Source organism: Tupaia chinensis, unplaced genomic scaffold, assembly GCF_000334495.1.
Source record: "Tupaia chinensis unplaced genomic scaffold, TupChi_1.0 Scaffold149705_1, whole genome shotgun sequence".
In the NCBI taxonomy this organism is placed as follows: Eukaryota; Metazoa; Chordata; class Mammalia; order Scandentia; family Tupaiidae; genus Tupaia; species Tupaia belangeri.
In genome coordinates, this window is record NW_006209549.1 from 57,994 (window position 1) to 79,555 (window position 21,562).

At 35.6% G+C, this 21,562-nt stretch overlaps 1 protein-coding gene across 1 annotated transcript in view; it reads left to right on the top strand.

Moving 5' to 3' along the window:
- LUZP2 (leucine zipper protein 2) overlaps positions 1 to 21,562 on the top strand; it is a gene marked incomplete at its 5' end in the record, with an annotated part of 113,897 nt that overhangs the window by 56,898 nt on the left and 35,437 nt on the right. The window contains 1 exon segment of the mRNA XM_006171518.2: positions 444 to 608. Within this exon segment, the coding sequence (XP_006171580.2) occupies positions 444 to 608 (165 nt within the window).

Here is a 21,562-nt window from a genome sequence, read left to right on the forward strand (position 1 = left end):
TTGAGTGGCACTACATTCTCATCTGAGAGATGCAGGGCTTTGCAAGGGAGTGATTCTTAATGAAGAAGGCCAATGGCCCAAAGAAAGATGGCAGGTTTCTAAGAAAGACATTTTATACTTTAGCATGTATTAGAGTATATTTTGTTTGCAGCAAATTATCATGGTGGAAATGATGTCAATTCAAGGGGAAAAAAATGAGACACATCTCAGAATTTGGATATTCAAAATATATTATGAAATATTTTAACTAGTAGAAGCAGACTGAGTGTGGATTATATGGTATATTATAGTGAAATGTATACAGGGACAATTCCATCTGAAAACTGCTATGTATGTCTGTAGGGAGTGAGCATAGGCTAGGAGGAAGGTGACCTTGGAAGCAGAGAGGTGATGATCAGAACCAAATGTAAAGTTTATGCTTCTTTTTTTTTTTCATTTTGTAGGAGTCACAGATGAAAGCAATGAAAGAGACCGTACAACTCTGCCTCTCCTCTGTTTTCCGTGATCAGCCACCCCCTTTGAGTCTAATGACGACAAATCCAACTCAGATGCTACTTCCACCCAGGACGATCACCGCTAAGGTTCCAGACACAAGGGCAAAAAGCAAGGTACATTTTGTTTCTGTTCTGAAAAATAACTTCCATCTCTGTCTTTGAAGTCCATTCTACATAATCACCAGTGTGTATCTGAGTAGGATCTGGAATTCATTGAATGACTAGGAAATAGGAAGAAGATGGTTACCTTTGTAAAATATTCAAGGACATTTGGAGAATATTGACGGTCAGATATTTAGTACAGAGTCTGTTTCTTAGGCAAGATGATCTCTTTGTTAAAAGCCAAACAGAAAAAGTACTTTTTTTTTTTCTTTAAGAGGTTTTTGCCTTAGGGTTTGTGTGTTTACTGGAGAGAGAGACAGTGAAAGGGAAAATGAGAAATTATCCCCCTGGGGAATGATTACATCACAAGCCCTTCTCTTCCATTCTCCTCTCGGGATCTTGGGCAAGAATATGTGCCCAGCATGAGTTTCAAGCCACCAGGTCCTAGATTCAAACTGCATTGGGCCATCTGAGAGTCCAGCATTGTAACTGCTATGCCATCTGCTGGCCTCAGAGTACTTCATGTAGGATACTTTAAAAAATCCACAAGGACCCCAACCCCAGATCTATTAAATCAAGTTTTTTCAGACTGGACTCTAATTATTACCAATTTTGAAAACTCCCAGGGGATTTTAATGTGCATCCAAATTTGGGAACAGCCAACATAAACAAATGTCCCTACAAATCCCTCTCTACCTCACACTTTAGACAGGACAAAGTATGCTGCTTTGGTTTCAATCTGCAGAAACTTTAATTTGTGGGTTCTATGTTTAAGTAAATCTTGGCAGCCTGAAACCGTTATTGGAGATAGAGTTTCCTTTCAGGCAGCATTTTGAAAGAGCTGGCTCTCCGGTCATTTGCATGAGGACCACTTGCTACCAAAATGAATGCCACAGACACCAGCCTGACTCATAAATGCAAATTTCTAAGGAGAAACCATGAAAAACCTGAGAACCCATGATGTAAATACTTACTACAATTTTTTGCATCTAGGACTTGTTGCTTATTTCTGAGGTTCCCTATATTTGAACTAAAACAACTACAAAAACAGTTGTAGATTAGGGAAATACCGTTTTCAGGATAAAGAAAAGCAAGTGCAACTGGTCTTCTAACTGACTGTGTTTATCTGCACAATTTATGGGCTGTACCGATTTAGTATGATTTTTATGAAAATTTAATAAGTTTCTCTGTCAAAAAGTATTTAAAATACATATTGTCATTTCATCGTGCCGTCATGTTTGGATTTACTGTGCACTGAAGGATTTCTGAAATTGTCGATGCTGGTATTTTTCTTCTTTATTTTTTCTTGCCCTTTCTCTGAAAACTTTAGATCCAAGGTGCTTGTTTATTTTTGCCAAACAGTCTGAAATAGTTCACAATAACACGTTTGTCATGTTTCTAATGAAGATCCTGGGTAAATTCTTGAGATCGGTCATTGGTATAACGCTTACTACCCACATGATTCTACAAGGAAGCCCCCCAAATGCCACTTAGCATTAGTCCCCAAGTGAGGAAGAAAGTGTTCAGTCTCAGGAAGCCTGATGGATCTCAGCAAAGAGACTTTGTAATTCCATGGACAGGTGACATCTTTCTCCAACTGCAATATATTTGTCTAAACCCTCTATTAAAATTGGTTCTCTACGATCCTGCTTATGTAGAGGAAATTACTGATTGTTGCCTTAACTGATTTCCTATGAATAAATACATGCCCTGTTATTGAAAGAAATAATAAATATTTATTATTTCTTTTGACTTATTGTAGGAAAAGACAGTATTTCGACGAGTCTGGTTCGGAGATTGCTCATTTTTCAAAACATAATAGCGAAATCCACTTGTTTAAGATAAAGTTGAATAAATCTAAGTTAATGTACTATAGAGCATTTTGTTTTACAGATTAGCTTTAAATGCTTTCCTGGTGTTTATGTTTTGTGCATATTCTTTCATCTTTTAATAGTGGTGGAAATTGTATTTTATGTATATTTCAAGCTTAATCTTGACACACCGATATTTATAGATAATATTTTTTAAGTCTTGAATAATATAATGGGACATAGGAGTGTATAAAAAACACTGCAATCATAGAATAATTTTTTCTATGTACAAAAAATAACCTTTAGATGATAATGTTTAATCGTAAGTCTTCAGAGTTGACCGTTATAGTTACAGAGATATTCGCCTGGCTGAGAACTGTGATACAATCACGTTACTTAACCTCTCTGTGCTTTAATTTCCTCAATGCCAGTTTCACACTCTCATGATTTGAGCATTAAAAATAACTCTTAATTTCTATTATGTCTGGCTGATATGATCTGCTTTCATTTCCTTTTTTAATAGTCTTCAAACCAAAGATGGTATTTGAATGTTATTTTCTTAACTGTGTGAAACACTTTTAAGTAAGCTATTTTCAGCCTTCATAAGGAAAAAACAAAAAAACTCCCCCCCAAATATGTTATTTTTCTTTCTTTCATGATATTAGGTAACATAGTCAATATTTGTATTCCTTTGCAAGCATGTGCATATATGTGTACGTGTGTATATCTCCATACACACATCTAAATACACACATGAGAAGGGAAGTTCAAAATTGCAAGACTTTACTGAACAAAGGATAAAAATAACTTATATATTGATACCATTACCCTTTCTAATTTTTCTTTTTTATTCTGCAATATGCCTGTTATATAACCTTTTAGTCCAGTACAGTTTCTACTGAAGATGCCCAGCCAATCTATCAGCCTACTTTCCATCATTCACTTTCCACATTTATGTCTGTTTCTCTGCTTTATTTATTTATTTATTTTTGGAGAGAGATTTTTGCCATAGTGCGTGTGTGCTAGCCAGAGAGAGACAGAGACATAAAGCAAGAAATCACCCCCCAGGATGAATGAACACACTCCAGTGGCTTCTCCTCTATTTTGCTCTTAGGATTTTGTGCATACATGAGCATGTGCCCAGCTTGAATTTCAAGCCACTGGGTCCAGGACTTGAACCACAGTTGACTACATAGGAGTCCAGCAATGTAACCATTATGCCATCTACTGATCCTGAGTGACTTTTTTGTGTCCTTTCAATTAGAATTAGTTTTCCTACTCTCAGCACTCTGACAGCTGTGTGCTCACTCCTTTTGGCCCTAGGTCATACCTTGAGTGCAGTGTGGTCTGCATAGACCTCTCACTGCTCAGGGAGATGGCTGTGCTTAGGGCCTCAACCTGTTCATCACCATTCAGTGCCCAGAATGGTGTTCTAGAGAATTCATTTGAAATGTCATTTGTGGCATGTCCTTCTTTAGATATTTTCATCTCTAGAAGTTAAAAAATAAATATATAGCATATAAAAATGTATACTACATTATATATAAAATATAGTAATAATAATAGTATATAATAACATATATATATATATATATACATATATATATATACATATATATATATTCATAGATATATATTCACAACACACACACATACATACACATTTTATATACACACACGTATATATACATATATATATACACATATATATATATATACACGTATATATGTATATATACGTGTGTGTGTGTGTATAAAATTAAGGTCTTAGTGTGTCATATTCAACTATGTTTTTCTGTCTATATACAAGACTGCAAGACTGTGCTGTCACCAGGGATGCAAATTTGAAGTGACAGAGCCTTGAACTTCAGGAGATTGCAACCCAACTCTCTGTAAAGAGAAACCAAGAAAAATGCAGGTTGTGGTCTTAGTAGTAGTTCAGACCATCTTTCTGGTTACTGCTTGTTTTTCTGTTGTTTTTTTTTCCTTAAGTATTTAGAATTCCATATTTTAAATAGCTTTCCTTTAAAAAGACTAAGGAGATTCTCGGATCTAAGCATGCATGAGATGATGCAACTGTTACGTCTTTGTTATGAGAATATGCATTTGTTATGCAGAAAATAATGTGTCTACAACAATGTCAAGAACACTGGTATAAGCCAGAGCTCTGATTTGCCTTTTGCATAAAACAGTCCTAGCTGGAGTATAAACAAGCAGACCAATGGACAATCTAACTTACTGATCCATGCAGGAGATGATGGGGACTTGTGTTGTAGTATAGAAATGGAAATAGGATTCCCAGTGTAAGGGAGACATAAACCTGGCATGACCCAGTGAATAAATGGGATGCATGAAGGGAGGAGATCAAGAATCACAGGTAGTGTTTGTGTCCATCTACTAGGAGGAAAAAGATGAGAGGAGAGAGATATATAGTCTTCATTCTGTATCTGAGGGGCAAATAGTAACTTTGCTGAACCTCTTTCACTGCTACAAACATAAGAAGAATCACGTCATTGTGTCCATGTTTAGAACAGGGACTCTCCCGTAGTCTGCTGGGACTGACTGATATCTTCTTGCAAAAGTTGCCTGTGAAAATTTTCAGCATTTTTACTACTCTGCTGTTAAATGCAAACATTATTAAATATTAACTATGTACTCTTACAATTAAATTGCTAAAAGCACTGTGGTAAATACCAAAGCTACTACACAGTGCTATGCTCTAAAAGAGTTTATATTTTTGGGATTTACACAGCAGAGGAGCTATATAACAATGTCTTACTGCCTATCTTTCCAACTTAAATTTACTGACATCACAATGATAGATTGATATTACTAGTAATTGTACCTTAGGAATTGGCAAACACTAAAAATCAAGGTACTCCCATCCCACAAAGGTAGTGAACAGCATGCCGTGTGTGTGTGTGTGTATAAAGCATTTAAGAAAGGCCTCTGAACATCATAGATAATAAGCAACATGTAATTAACACATTTAATTTTTCTTTTCTACTATTTGCTGAGTAGTGCTAAATTCATTGTGGTATTCACAAAACAAAAAAAATGTAATTGGACAAGTTTGTTCAATTAATTACATTCTGAAAATGAATTTATATAATCTATACATTTGTTGTGACATTTGATTTACAAATATATTTATTTAATTATAAAATATTAAATGTGACTTGATAGAATATGGAAAATATATAAATGTAAGAGGAAGAGCAAAAAACATTGCTACCAAAATCCCTGTTTAGATGAAAATAAATACACTTGTACAGCAATGATACCTTTGGTGTTTACAATTGTATAATTTGAAGTTTAAGAGGTAAGAGAAAATTTAAAGAAGAATTTTGGTAGGGTTTCATTTTCATTTTAATGCTAAACTGTTTAACTTTGTTTGCTTAAGTAGGATAAATCTATTCATATACATACAACCTCAGTTTTTTTAGGGTAAAGGTAGAGCAAAATGCTAGGGATTATAATACTAAATGTTGGGAAGGAAAGAGAAAGTTGAAAGACAGTGGAAAAGAGAAACAGGCAAGTAATTCAGATAAAAGTATTAAAGGTGTTATGAAAACTCTTATTTCATCCCCATCCCAAGCAACAATCATTTTCTGTCTGTGTCTTTTTGTGCAATTCACTGCTTTGCACTTAGCTGCAGTTTGCACTGTAAAAGGTCACAACTGTGATATCTACTTAATTGGACAAGGCTGATTTGGTATTTTAAGTTTTTTTAGAAATGCCAAAGTCATTCTAGGGCAGCAGGCAACTGTGGCCCTATTCGGGAGCTTAAAGACATCCAAGTGAAAATTGCATTCTGCTTGGTTCCTGGAGGATTAGAGCAAGGTGGATTTGTATTTTCCTCTTTTCTGCCAAAAATCTGTTGCAAAGTAATTTTCAAAATCTCTCAAAACAGTGCACCTGAACCCATAATAGGCTAAGATTCTCAACATGGGCAGCATATTTAAATTGTTGGGTGCTTCAGAAATGCTCACACCTGGGTGCCAACCCTCCCAATTCTGAAAAAATTCATCAGGATGGTGGGAGAGTTTGGAGGAAATAGTCAAAGCTCTTAGATGATTCTAATTTATAGCAGAAGCTGACAACCATTAAAATCCTTACTCTAAGAATAAGAAAGAAGTTTAAGAAGTAAGCCTACCCTTTCTCTCCAGTTTTTTACTTCTAAGACTTCTCTTCTAACCCCAAAATGATCAGTTTTACACAGTTCTGTTTTCCTACCATCATTAGCCAACCATTGGTTATCTCTAATGTCTGTCGTCCGTTGCAATTCTTTCCATACTACAACCATTTATTTTGTATTTTCTATGTCCAGAATTAGTGTGAGGATAGAAAAGAAGACATGAGTCTCAATAACTTCTCTAAAAATATAACATTACAGCTGAAAGTTTGTTTAAATTTCATTTGGGGCCTAGGAAGTTTCAATCCCCTGTTCAATTACTGCCCAACATAGTATGACATTTCTTTGGCAATGAATATTTTAGGGAAAAATATGGTATGTTTTACATGTTACTATATAAACATTCTATGTTGTATGTGTATATAGATATTCATACGCTTATATTTTAAATTTTAAAATATATATTGAAGCTGGTAAATATAAAACTTGAGCCAAAAACTTTGTCATGTTTTATTTCTAATATTGCTGTATGGGTTTGTACCTAGAGATGATCTGAAAATAAATTCTCAACTTTATACTTACTCATAATTCTTGACACATATATAATGAGAAAAAATTAACTTGATTACTTGGCTATCTCTATTAACATATTTCAGAGATATATGCTGGTATCTTGGGAATATAGCTTATTCAATCCTTCTAAAATTAAAATGAATTAGAATTGAAACGTTCTTTATGGAAATGTTATTTCAGGAAAGCCCAAGAATTCATGTTTATATTCAGAGAAAACATCAGTACTAAATATCTTCTGTACTACAAAAGAATGCACACCAGTTTCCATTTTATTTTCTACATATTCTTTAGAATTTCTTGGACACTCCTCAAATATTATGACTTTAATATTACTGTCATAGAGATTTAACTGTTTTTCTTAGTTTAGTTTCTATTTTAGTTACCACTTGTATTCATAGATAAGAGAGATCTCCAACATCCCTTAATTTATTATCCCTACAAAGAGCATTTTGGCTTTGACACTAGAAATTCCTTTTCAATTTTTGTCTTTTTTGATGCAGTAAATATTCTTAATCATCAAAACTTCATCTCCAACAGATCTATTTCCTTGTACACCAGCAAAAAACTCCCAGGATTTTGATGAGGAATGTAATCGATTTTCTATGATCATTTTAAGTTGTTAGTATTTGTTTTCCTTTCCAGGTTTCATGCATTCCTGTATTTTTGTGTGTCATGAGGTCATTAGAAATATGCTGAAAATTTTTAATAAAGGACATTTGTCTAGATTAGAGTTTTAAGAATGTATCTTCAGGAATAATCTAGAGGGAAGACTTAGAAGAATTGGATGCTAGAATCAAATAAAATTGTTCTGAAGTTAGCGTAATGTTGATGAGAAAGTGAATGGCAACAGGGAAGCAAAGGAGGAGGTGAATCTGAAAAATGAAGACACACTATTTAGAGGGATGCAGGGGGAAGAAGGGATGAGAAAACAGAGAATATTTTTAAGAAAAAGGGCTGTGGGACCAGCAGTTAGCATAATGGCTGTCGCTGGATTCCCATGTAGTCGACCATGGTTCAAGTCCCGTACCCAGCGGCTTAAACTTACACCAGGCACATGTGCGTGCATGCCCAAGATCCTGAGAGGAGAATGGAGGAGAAGGGATTGTGGCATCGCCATCTCCCCTTGGGGGGGGGGGTGGATTTCTTGCTTTCTATCTCTCTGTCTCCTCTGTCTTTCTGGTGAGCACATGCGCCGTATAGTGAAAACCTCTCAAAAAGAAAAAAAAAAAAAGAAAAGAAAATAGGCTGTGAGGAAGAGAAAAATGAACAATTACAGTGGATATCTTTTATATAGTATGAATAAAGATCAAGTATGTCTTTAGTAATAAAGAAAGAGAAATACAAATAGATAATGAAGACATAAAATAGAGGTAAATAATAACAATTCAAAAGTCCAGAGGAAGCAGCAAGTGATCTGAACAAGATCAGGAAGTGAGGAGTTGGAAATAGAAACAAGTGAAGACTGATGATAGAAGTCACCAAGCTATGTAGAGGTAATAATTAACATGGTTTATTCTAAGCATGCCTTTTTTTTTTTCTTTTGGAGAGGTTTTTGCTATAGGGCGCGTGTGCTTGCCAGGCAGACAGAGAGAGACAGAGAGACAGAAAGCGAGAAATCACCCATCAAGGGGGATGGCCACGCCGCAATCCCTTCCCCTCCATTCTCCTCATTCTCCTCCCGGGATCTTGGGCACGCACGCACATGCACCCGGCGTGAGTTTAAGCCACTGGGTCCAGGACTTGAACCGTGGTCGACTACATGGGAGTCCAGCAACATGGCCATTAAGCTAACTGCTGGTCCCAAAGCATGCCTTTTTTTTTGTAGGTGTTTGCCATAGGGTGTGTGCACTTGCTGAAGACAGACAATGAGACAGAGAATGAGAAACCATTCCCCAGAGGAGATGGCCATGCTGCAATCTCTTTTCCTTTCTTCTCCTTCTGGGATTTTGGGCAAGCATGCATGTGCACGCAGCATGATTTTCAAGCCACCAGGTTCAGCACTGAACTGTGGCTGAACATTTGGGAGTCCAGCACCTTAATCACTATACCATCTGCTGGCCCCCTAAGCACAACTGTAATTGGCCAAGCCCAGAGAAGCTCAAAAGTTCCAGAGGTGCTCAGATGCAGCAGTTATTTTGTTTAGTTCTGAAAGCAAGAGCCCGAGACAAAATTGCAAATTAGCAAAGGAGTCCTTTCATTAGCCTGGGACATCTGGAAAGAGGTTACAGGTGGGTTTAAAAATCCTTAGATTAATGATTGGTTAAATACGTCTTTGTCTAAAAGAGACTTTAGGACTTTCCAAATTCAGTGGAAAAGAATGTGTGAGTTTAACTTGAAAGCAGATACTAAGGCCTTGGCTATTTTTCTGGTGGTGCTATTCACGGTCACTACCGAAGTACCTGCCCACAATCACTAGACCAAAGCAGTCTGTTACAGAAAGATTAATGGTTGTAGCGGTAACTCTCCCAGGCTCCTTGGAAGGCATCTAAGAATGAGAAGAATAGTCATAAATCTGTCCACGGGCCATACCAACTTCTGAGTGAAAGAGAAATTGGGAAAGATGAATGTAGGTATGAACACATTTTGATGTAGATGGGAGAGGAGATCTGAAATGTGATACACCATGACTTTCAGTGTTTACCAGTTGAAATAAGTTTTGTTTTGTTTTAATTTTTATTATTGTCATAATCTTGTTTATATTACATTGAACCACATATAACTTTACAGTGCATTACATTTCTTTATCCAGAAGGAATACCATTCATATCAGTCAATACAAAGACATTAAAATCTCCATCATTGGGAACCCGCAGTTAGCGTAATGGCTATGTCGCTGGACTCCCAGGTAGTCGACTGCGGTTCACGTCCCTGATCCAGTGGCTAAAAACTCACGCCGGGCGCATGTGCGTGCATGCCCAGGATCCCGAGAGGAGAATGGAGGAGAAGGGATTGAGGCGTGACCATCCCCCCTGGGGGGTGATTTCTCGCTTTCTGTCTGTCTCTGTCTGTCTGGCGAGCGCACGCGCCCTATAGCGAAAACCCCTCTCAAAAAAAAAAAAAAATCCCCATCATCTAATAGCTTTTCAATTATTTTCCAGATTATTATTATTATTATTTCAATTATTTTTTAAACATTCAATCACTACTTATTATTTTACTTGTAAAAAGACTTTAGCCAACATGAAATACTTCTCAGACCTGTCCAGTTGAAAATACTATACACGTCATCATCAACAGGTAATAAACCATATCTGAATCTCACTAATGTCATTCCTCTCTATTTCTTCTCTTGTATTCCTTCTCCAAACTCTTTTTTCCCACCCCGTTCCACATTGTCTTATCATCACTAACTATTTTCACTGCTTTTATGTCCTCCAGCATTTCAATCTCTTCCATAAAGTGCAGATAGTGGGTATATATTAAGTGAATACATAGAATATCTTTCTTTCATATCCTGACTTACTTCAGTCAGCAATAGATCCTCCATATCTGACCACTTTCTATCAAATGCCAGGGTCTTGTTGTTTTTTATGGCTGAGTAGTATTCCATAGAGAATATATACCACATTTTTTCAATCCATTCATTGGTTTGTGGACATTTGGGTTGGTTGCATGTCTTAGCAATCATAAATAAAGCTGCAATAAACACTGATGTGCAAGCACTTTTCTGACTGAGTGTTCTCCTGTGCTTTGGGTAGATATCCAGAAGTGGGATTGTTGGGTCAAACGATAGTTCTTTTTGTAGATCATTGAGAAACCTCCATATTGTTCTTCAGAGTGGCTGAACCAGTTTACATTCCTACCAACAGTGTAGTAGAGTTCTGTTTTCACCACATCCCCGCCAACACTTTTTATATTTTTAATCTTTGCCATTCTAACAGGGGTTAGGTGGTATCACATTGTGGTTTTAATCTGAATCTCCCTTATGATAAGGGATGTTGAACATTTCCTCATATGCTTTTTAGCTGTTTGTATGTCTTCCTTAGAGAGATTTTTGTTCAACTAATTTTCCCATTTTTTAATTGGGTTAATCTTTTTTTTTTTTCTTTTATTTTTCCCCAATAGGTGCTTGAGTTCCCTGTGTATTCTGGTTATCAGTCTCTTGACTGAGGCATATTTTATAAAATTATTCTCCCATTCTGAGGATTGTTGATTCACACTTGTTACTGTTTCCTTTGCTATGCAAGAATTTCTTAATCTGATGTAGGCTCACTTGTCTATGTTAGGGATTATTGCCTGTGCTTTGGGAGTCTTATTTAAGAAGTCTTTGCCTACTCCAATGTCTCCCAGAGTTTCCCCAGCATTTTCCCCCAGTAGTTTTATAGTTTGAGTTCTTAGGTTCAGATCTTTGATCAATTTAGTGTTGACTTGTGTTAATGGTGAAAGATGGGGGTTCAGTTTCATCTTTCTGCAGGAGGATACCCAGTTTTTCCAGCATCATTTACTAAAGGAGTTTTCCCTTTCCCAATGGATTGACTGGTATCCTTTGTCAAAAATCAGTTGGCTGTAAACTTTGGGGGTTATTTCTGGGGTCTCCATTCTATTTTATTGGTCTACATGTCTGTTTTTGTGCCAATACCATGCTGTTTTGATGATCACAGCTTTATAGTATATCTTGGGATCAGGGATTGATGTGCCTCCCACTCCATTCCTCTTGCACAGGATTACTTTGGCAATACAAGGTCTTTTATGATTTCAGACAAATTCTATGATTGTCTTTTCTAGATCTGTGAAGAATATATCTGGTATTTTGATTGGAATTGTGTTAAATATGTTGATATCCCTAAATAGAATTTCCATTTTGCTTATGTTAATTCTTCCAATCCTGGACCATGGGATGTCCTTCCACTTTTTTATATCACTTCCAATATCTTTTTTAAGATTTTTTTCTCTTTAAAGGTCTTTGACTTTCTTAGTTAGGTTTATCCCTAAATATCTTATTGTTTTGTTTTGTTTTAAAGAAATATTTTTGCTATAGGGCATGTATGCTCACTGAAGAGACAGAGAGAAACAGAATATGAGAAACCACCTCCTGGGGGGATGACCATGCCACAATCCCTTCTCCTGCATTCTCTTCTTGGGGTCTTGGGCATGCATGCTCACACACCTGGCATGAGTTTTATGCCGCTAGGTCCAGGACACGAACTGTGGTCAACTATGGGAGTCCATCTGTGTAACCATTTTATAGCCTGGAGAAGTCTACTGTGATGCTACACAAATGTCTTAGTAATTCTTGGTCTACTCAAATCACATGCATACCTACTCCAGTGTCTAAATCCCCTCTATGGCACTTCTGTAAATATCCTCTTTCGTTTTCCAATCCTGCAAGAGGGAAATATGAGAAAATGTGTTTCCTCAACTGTCTTAAGAGAGAAGTTAGGAAATATGAGATCCAGTCAAATGAAATGTTGCTTTAAACAAAACTCAAAAATAAAAAGCAGACATTATACTGAAGGATGATGTCAACTAAAATTTGAAATAAATTCAAAAGTACGTTAGCAAATTGATGTATGTTCAAATGAATTTCAATGTCAACAAAATATGCTATGTTTGATTAAATTCTTCTAGAATTCACTAGCATTTCCTATACAAAAATCTTCTTAAGGACAGGTTTAAGGTCTAATCAATTTTTCCTATATATCATCCAAGGGCCTGTAGAGAGTAGCTGAAGAATTTTTATTTTTAATTTTATTCATTTATTTATTTTTGATTGCAGTATTATGCTGGCTTATAATGGTCTTTGTAGGGCATTAGCCCTCTTATGTGGGTCTAACAAATTCCACTAGATGGCTCTGAGTAAACTGAGCTCTCTCTTTAATATCACAGTCCTTGAAGCTCATGGTAGAATTTGTGGGTAAATGTCAGATGCCCAGAGCCAAGAATCATGTATGAACACACACATGAGGAATTCAGCAGACATATCGCTAATCCTAGTTTCTTCCAATTAATCAATAAACAAGAGACCTGGAGTGATTATCCTATGATTTGACTATTCCATACTAAAGTAAAGCTAAAATACAAAACAAAAAGCTTTGTAAACCAAAATGTATATGTGCTATATTTATAGCATGATGCTAGAATTTAGTATGTCCATAGTGGTCCATGTTTAGCAAACCATAGACTCTAAAGGAAAATTGCTTGGACTTGAATCTATACCTAGCCATTAAAAACTTTATATCAATGGTAACATTTTCAACCAATTCTCCACTACTGATATTGGATAATAACAGTTTTTTCAAAAGGCTGTAGGGAGAATAAACTGGATACTATTAGTTTCAGATAAAAATTAAAAAGAAAGAAAAAAAAAGAAAAGAGAAAGATGCTTAAACAGAAATGAGGTAAACACAGCTGTGCTGCTCAGTCATGTTGTAATTCTTTATTCATACATTTTACCAGGCACAGTGAACTGCTTTACAAGGTTTCAAAGGATGTGCAGTTGAAGTTCTACAGTTGGAGATAAGCACCTTTAGTTTATACATTTTTTCTGACCTTGTTACTATCATGTGTGATCTTGTTATGCATCATAGGTCAAGCCAGATTACTTATCTGTAAATGTGCTGTTCCTCTGCAACTTTGAGGAAGGCTGTCTGAGTATGCATCAAAGAGGAAAATGCGTAAGTCATAAACATTATATAGAACAGGCATCACATGATAGGTCAAGGTCAGGATGTTTTTCGTGCCCCATGAATGTTTCCACTGAGCCCCTTACATCCAAGGCATGCGTCAGCTGTTTTGCAGTGAATAATTTATGAGAAATGCAGACCACTGTTTCATGCAGTATGGCATACCCTCACACATAAGTATATACACATATACTCACATACATGTGTGTTCATATATGTGTGTGTGTATATATATACACACACACAAACATGTATATGTAAAATGACTTATTAGACTGGATATAGAAGTCGGACTGCCTGAAATTTTTAAAAACTGGTTTCATTTAACTCCATATGTCAAATCTTCAGTAGAGTGCCTGGAGTATAGTAGGTATATGAGACAAATATGCCAGAAATATGCCAAGGGAGGGAAAGACAAATTGAAATATAAACTTGTTCACCAAGCCATAGCTAATCATGCTTTAAGATTGTACATCTCATCTCATATTAAAGCTTAATTCCAGGATATCAAGTTGATTTTGGTGAATTCAAAGAGCAAAATCAATTAGACCCCAAATACATGCTTGGATTACCATTTAAAAAAAAATACAAGCTATGGTTTTAGAATTCTAATACCATATTTTCCTTTGTATACTTTGTATTTTATATTTTATATTTTTGTATCACTCAATAATTCATATTTTATATTTTTATAACTCAATAATAATACATTTTATATTCATAGTTCCTTGTAAATATTGCTGAACTGTATTTTATTACATCACAGTACATAAGCAGATCTTACCCTAACAAATTTATTTTTAAAAAGGAACTCAAACCGGATCAGGTTTCTTGTGCCAAGTTCATACACCAAACCACTCTGAATATGAACATTACTTATAATCTTAGACTGACTCTAATCAAAAGGAGTGAACATTTAAACATACAGTACTTCATAACTCTCATAACACTGCTAACATTTATAGAGCATTTGTACAATGCTTTGCTTATTGCCGATGGCCTTCACACAAATTTTCTTTAAGTCAAGTCTATTGTAAGGTGATACTGATCATATTCTTGTTATAAATTAAAAAATAAGGGTTCATAGAGCCGAGTAAGCCATCTCAGATCTCAAAATTAGGTCAAACTTTTACTTGACTTCTGATATTTTTAAAACTGGTACATCTGGCTCTGGAAACTGAGAGCCTGACCATCATGTCACATCTTCAGATGTTCCAATACAAATCTACTCCTAGTAGTAAAAACACAAAAATAATATGAAAATATTTCTTTGGTCTTCATCCTATTTGCGGTTGCCTCTGAAAATAAATACATTTTTAAGAGATAGTATACTTTGGGTCATTGGAAAAGTCATGACATCATTTTTGCATAGGAAACAGAAAAAATACATCATGACTTTCCCGATGACTCAATATTTTAACTCAAAGAAAGTACTAGCCAAGAGAATAGAGTTCATTTGTCAATTTTTGAGAGATCTCAGGGTCAAAGTGAATTGTAATATACAAATCTACTTCAGTATTTAACAGTCCCTGAATTATTCTCACTATATAATGAAACATCAGAAAAGTAGACCTCATGGGACATGCTAAATCTGATACCTCCTCTGTAGCTTCTATTTAATGTTCAAGGCTTGAACATTGAACAAGGGACTACCTTAATCTCTGCTGCATCACATAATATCCAATTTTCAGCTTCTAGCACTGCGATATATTCAGACATATGTTTGTCCACCTTTTCAAGTCTGTCAGTTCAATGATGCAAAATTAAGACATTTGATGATGTCATCCAAACAGTGGAAGATTTAGAATAAATTCTGGCAACCCTAAAGACAGTGTTTTTTCTCTCCACTAGTGTTGCCATTTGGAAATAAAGAATACCAATAGCTTCAGAAAATAGCAGGAAACATGAGTCAGCACCCAACCATCCCCAATCACACTCCTTTCCCTAGTTTACTTAAAAGGAAGTTGCTGATCAAAGATCCAATTATTTTCCTTCCTGATTTCCTCAATGCCTCTGAATCTATGTTCTTACTACTGGAAATTATGTTTTTAAATGATGGTGTGATCTTTAATTGCAAAATACTCATGACTATATGTAATCATCCTCTTAACCACAGAAAATATGACCATGTGATGAATTCATTTATATTATTGTGTTAAGAAAGATGAACCTCAAATCCAGCAGGTAGCATAGTGGTTAAGGTGCTGGACTCTCACATGGCCAACCATGGTTCAAGTCCTGGACCTGGCAGCTTGAAATTCAGGCCAGGTACATGTGTGTACATGCCCAAAATCCTCGGAGGAGAATGGAGGAGGAGAGATTGTGATGTGTCTATCCCTCCTGGGCAATGATTTCTCACTTTTTTCTCTGTCTGTCTGGTGAATACAAGCACGCTATAGCAAAAATCTCTCCAAAAGGGGAAAACAAAAGAAAATTGAGACCATTACTTTTATTAGTATAAAATTCTACTAACAAACCCAGTAAGCATCAATAGGTGAGCTTTAAACCTCAAGCATATTATTTTTTCTGAGTTGTACATTTATGATCATTTTTCTTAATTAAATTGAGGATACCAAATATTGCTTTAGGAATTTAGATGCATTACTTATTTTAGTCAATGTAACTGTCCATAAGGAAAATACTTATACAGTCAAGAAGCCGGATAGCAGAATTTTATAAAGTACTTTATAGATTCTTTTAGTCCTCTTTCTCCAAGAGGACACAAAATAGATTTGCAAAGATCAATTTGTGAAAAAAATGCTTGTGAAAGAAAATGAGGGGGAAGCCAGGGGATGCTGGGAGAGCCACAGAGACCCAGGGCAGGTCTGACCACTCTGAAGGAGTAAGGGAGGGAAAATATGTTAGACGTGAAAAGATAAGCACATTTTAGGAAACCCAAAGGGAGTCATTAGCTCAAAGTCACCCATCAGAAAAGTTTCATATTTGATGGATTGCTGGGATTGTGTAAAACTAAGCATGTCAAATTTCTAGATGTCTAGAATGGAGATATATTCGAAGACATGCTTGACCACTTGTTCAAATTCTTAGACTCAGCAATGTAAAAGTAAGAAGACATTTGAATAACATCATGGCAAGGGGCTACCTTAATCTCTGCTGCATCACATAATGTCCAATTTTCAGATTCTAGCACTGGGATATATTCAGACATATGTTTGTCCACCTTTTCAAGTCTGTCAGTTCGATGATGCAAAATTAAGACATTTGATGATGTCATCCAAACAGTAGAAGATTTAGAATAAATTCCGGCAACCCTAAAGTCAGTGTTTTTTCTCTCTAATAGTGTTGCCAACCATATGTGGTAAATACCAACTATCTACAGTAATAGCCTAGTTACCCTAACTTTTTTCCATGGTGTAAAAATTTTGATCCTCTAGATTATTTAATTCTTTACAATTTGAAAAGGGAAATTGATAGCTATACTTTAAAATTGTATTCCTCTTCCCACCATGTTTTCCTCAAAGTATACCTTTTCTCTTCCTTCCTTTAGTATTTATCAGGTCTTACCATGTGTAGAGCACATGAAAAAACAAAGGGAAGAACAATTTTAAAATCATCTATAAGCATCTACTCAAAGAAATATATCAGTCCAAAAATTTACCCATTTATTCACTATTTATATATGTACATATGTGAAACAGAATAATAAAATTCTGGAATACTTCTCTATTTTATTAAAATATGTTTGGATGGCTACATGGAATTCTGCCAAATATTTATATTTTTATGTGAATTTAACTTGTTTTCCATAGTTTTCTATTTCACAAAGCTAACTCTTTTTCCCCTAGGATACATCTGCATAGTATTAACTTGACATCTATGTATTGTGGGAATATTATAAGATAGTGAAGCAGATAGGGACAGAATAAGACATTCTTACAACTAAATATGCCAGAAATATGCCAAGGGAGGGAAAGACAAATTGAAATATAAACTTGTTCACCAAGCCATAGCTAATCATGCTTTAAGATTGTACATCTCATCTCATATTAAAGCTTAATTCCAGGATATCAAGTTGATTTTGGTGAATTCAAAGAGCAAAATCAATTAGACCCCAAATACATGCTTGGATTACCATTTAATGTTCAAGGCTTGAACATTGAACAAGGGACTACCTTAATCTCTGCTGCATCACATAATATCCAATTTTCAGCTTCTAGCACTGCGATATATTCAGACATATGTTTGTCCACCTTTTCAAGTCTGTCAGTTCAATGATGCAAAATTAAGACATTTGATGATGTCATCCAAACAGTGGAAGATTTAGAATAAATTCTGGCAACCCTAAAGACAGTGTTTTTTCTCTCCACTAGTGTTGCCATTTGGAAATAAAGAATACCAATAGCTTCAGAAAATAGCAGGAAACATGAGTCAGCACCCAACCATCCCCAATCACACTCCTTTCCCTAGTTTACTTAAAAGGAAGTTGCTGATCAAAGATCCAATTATTTTCCTTCCTGATTTCCTCAATGCCTCTGAATCTATGTTCTTACTACTGGAAATTATGTTTTTAAATGATGGTGTGATCTTTAATTGCAAAATACTCATGACTATATGTAATCATCCTCTTAACCACAGAAAATATGACCATGTGATGAATTCATTTATATTATTGTGTTAAGAAAGATGAACCTCAAATCCAGCAGGTAGCATAGTGGTTAAGGTGCTGGACTCTCACATGGCCAACCATGGTTCAAGTCCTGGACCTGGCAGCTTGAAATTCAGGCCAGGTACATGTGTGTACATGCCCAAAATCCTCCGAGGAAAATGGAGGAGGAGAGATTGTGATGTGTCTATCCCTCCTGGGCAATGATTTCTCACTTTTTTCTCTGTCTGTCTGGTGAATACAAGCACGCTATAGCAAAAATCTCTCCAAAAGGGGAAAACAAAAGAAAATTGAGACCATTACTTTTATTAGTATAAAATTCTACTAACAAACCCAGTAAGCATCAATAGGTGAGCTTTAAACCTCAAGCATATTATTTTTTCTGAGTTGTACATTTATGATCATTTTTCTTAATTAAATTGAGGATACCAAATATTGCTTTAGGAATTTAGATGCATTACTTATTTTAGTCAATGTAACTGTCCATAAGGAAAATACTTATATAGTCAAGAAGCCGGATAGCAGAATTTTATAAAGTACTTTATAGATTCTTTTAGTCCTCTTTCTCCAAGAGGACACAAAATAGATTTGCAAAGATCAATTTGTGAAAAAAATGCTTGTGAAAGAAAATGAGGGGGAAGCCAGGGGATGCTGGGAGAGCCACAGAGACCCAGGGCAGGTCTGACCACTCTGAAGGAGTAAGGGAGGGAAAATATGTTAGACGTGAAAAGATAAGCACATTTTAGGAAACCCAAAGGGAGTCATTAGCTCAAAGTCACCCATCAGAAAAGTTTCATATTTGATGGATTGCTGGGATTGTGTAAAACTAAGCATGTCAAATTTCTAGATGTCTAGAATGGAGATATATTCGAAGACATGCTTGACCACTTGTTCAAATTCTTAGACTCAGCAATGTAAAAGTAAGAAGACATTTGAATAACATCATGGCAAGGGGCTACCTTAATCTCTGCTGCATCACATAATGTCCAATTTTCAGATTCTAGCACTGGGATATATTCAGACATATGTTTGTCCACCTTTTCAAGTCTGTCAGTTCGATGATGCAAAATTAAGACATTTGATGATGTCATCCAAACAGTAGAAGATTTAGAATAAATTCCGGCAACCCTAAAGTCAGTGTTTTTTCTCTCTAATAGTGTTGCCAACCATATGTGGTAAATACCAACTATCTACAGTAATAGCCTAGTTACCCTAACTTTTTTCCATGGTGTAAAAATTTTGATCCTCTAGATTATTTAATTCTTTACAATTTGAAAAGGGAAATTGATAGCTATACTTTAAAATTGTATTCCTCTTCCCACCATGTTTTCCTCAAAGTATACCTTTTCTCTTCCTTCCTTTAGTATTTATCAGGTCTTACCATGTGTAGAGCACATGAAAAAACAAAGGGAAGAACAATTTTAAAATCATCTATAAGCATCTACTCAAAGAAATATATCAGTCCAAAAATTTACCCATTTATTCACTATTTATATATGTACATATGTGAAACAGAATAATAAAATTCTGGAATACTTCTCTATTTTATTAAAATATGTTTGGATGGCTACATGGAATTCTGCCAAATATTTATATTTTTATGTGAATTTAACTTGTTTTCCATAGTTTTCTATTTCACAAAGCTAACTCTTTTTCCCCTAGGATACATCTGCATAGTATTAACTTGACATCTATGTATTGTGGGAATATTATAAGATAGTGAAGCAGATAGGGACAGAATAAGACATTCTTACAACTAAAACCATTTGGTACAGGATGGTGATGCAGCAGTGGTACAGTGCTCTGTGAGGCTGATGACCTGATGGCGGTGCAGCAGTACAGTGCTCTGTGAGGCTGATGACCTGATGGCGGTGCAGCAGTACAGTGCTCTGTGAGGCTGATGACATGATGGTGGTTCAGTGGTACAGTGCTCTGTAGGGCTGATGACATGATGGTGGTGCAGCACTACAGTGCTCTGTGAGACTGATTCACATGAGAAGGTTCAGTGTTCATGTCTAGAGACTTCCCTGAACACACTGGATATTCACTTGCCCTTGATCTGGGGCCACCTGAAGCTACAGATGCCTGTTCCTCTGACTTTCACTTTCTCTCTCTCTTTCTCTGCCTGTCTGATTTGCTTTTGGAAGGAGAAATAAATAAGCTTGAAAGAAAACATCACTTAGACAGGTGCCATGTACCTGAAACCGCAGTGACTCTGGAAGCTGATACAGGAGGATTGCAACATGACAGGACCGTGTCTACAAAAAAAAAAAAAAAAAAAAAAACACAAACCCCCCCCCAAAAAAAACACATTGTTTTATTAATAAAACAATCATTATATAGTATAGTATGAGATGTTTCATAATAATAGTCATTGTTGCATCCCAATTTAAAGTTTGGCAATTATTTCCATTTTCCCAAAATAGAAAACTTCATGATTATTTTAAAGATAAAAGATGAGTTGGAATTCATGAAACATGAAATTAAAAATCATCCTTTTTATTTATATTACTATTATCTTATATTTCTAATTTACATTTAATTAATATACATCTTTCTGGGATATAATTAAATTTTCAAAGCATGTATGCAAATGTGATAATCAATTCAAGGTTAATAACAAATCATTTTTTTTAGAGGTTTTTGCTATAGGGCACATGACTCGCCAGAAAGACAGAGAGAGACAGAGAGACAGAAAGTGAGAAATCATCGCCCGGGGGGATGGCCACACCGCAATCCCTTCTCCTCCTGTCTCCTCTTGGGATCTTGGGCATGCACGCACATGCACCTGGCATGAGTTTAAGCCACTGGGTCTGGGACTCAAACCGCAGTCAACTACCTGGGAGTCCAGCAACACAGCCATTATGCTAACTGCTGGTCCCAATAACAAACCATTTTCAACAAAGTACACCACATTATGATCTGCACCATTATTTTTACTTTACTAGTATTTTTCATTTAAAAAGTATTTTATTAATTTTTACCTTCTGATTATTGAAAAAGTAAGTACCTGGCCATGCAAAATGAATTGAATAATGATTTTCATTTAATTATTGATAAATATTATATTTGTAGATTATCTTGTGAAGTGCAATGTGAAATTGAGGATACTTACAAATCGTTCAAGACACAAATTTTTTTTCACAGAATATTGTAAATTACAGTAGTTTATGATTCTAACAGCCCATAATCATCTTAAC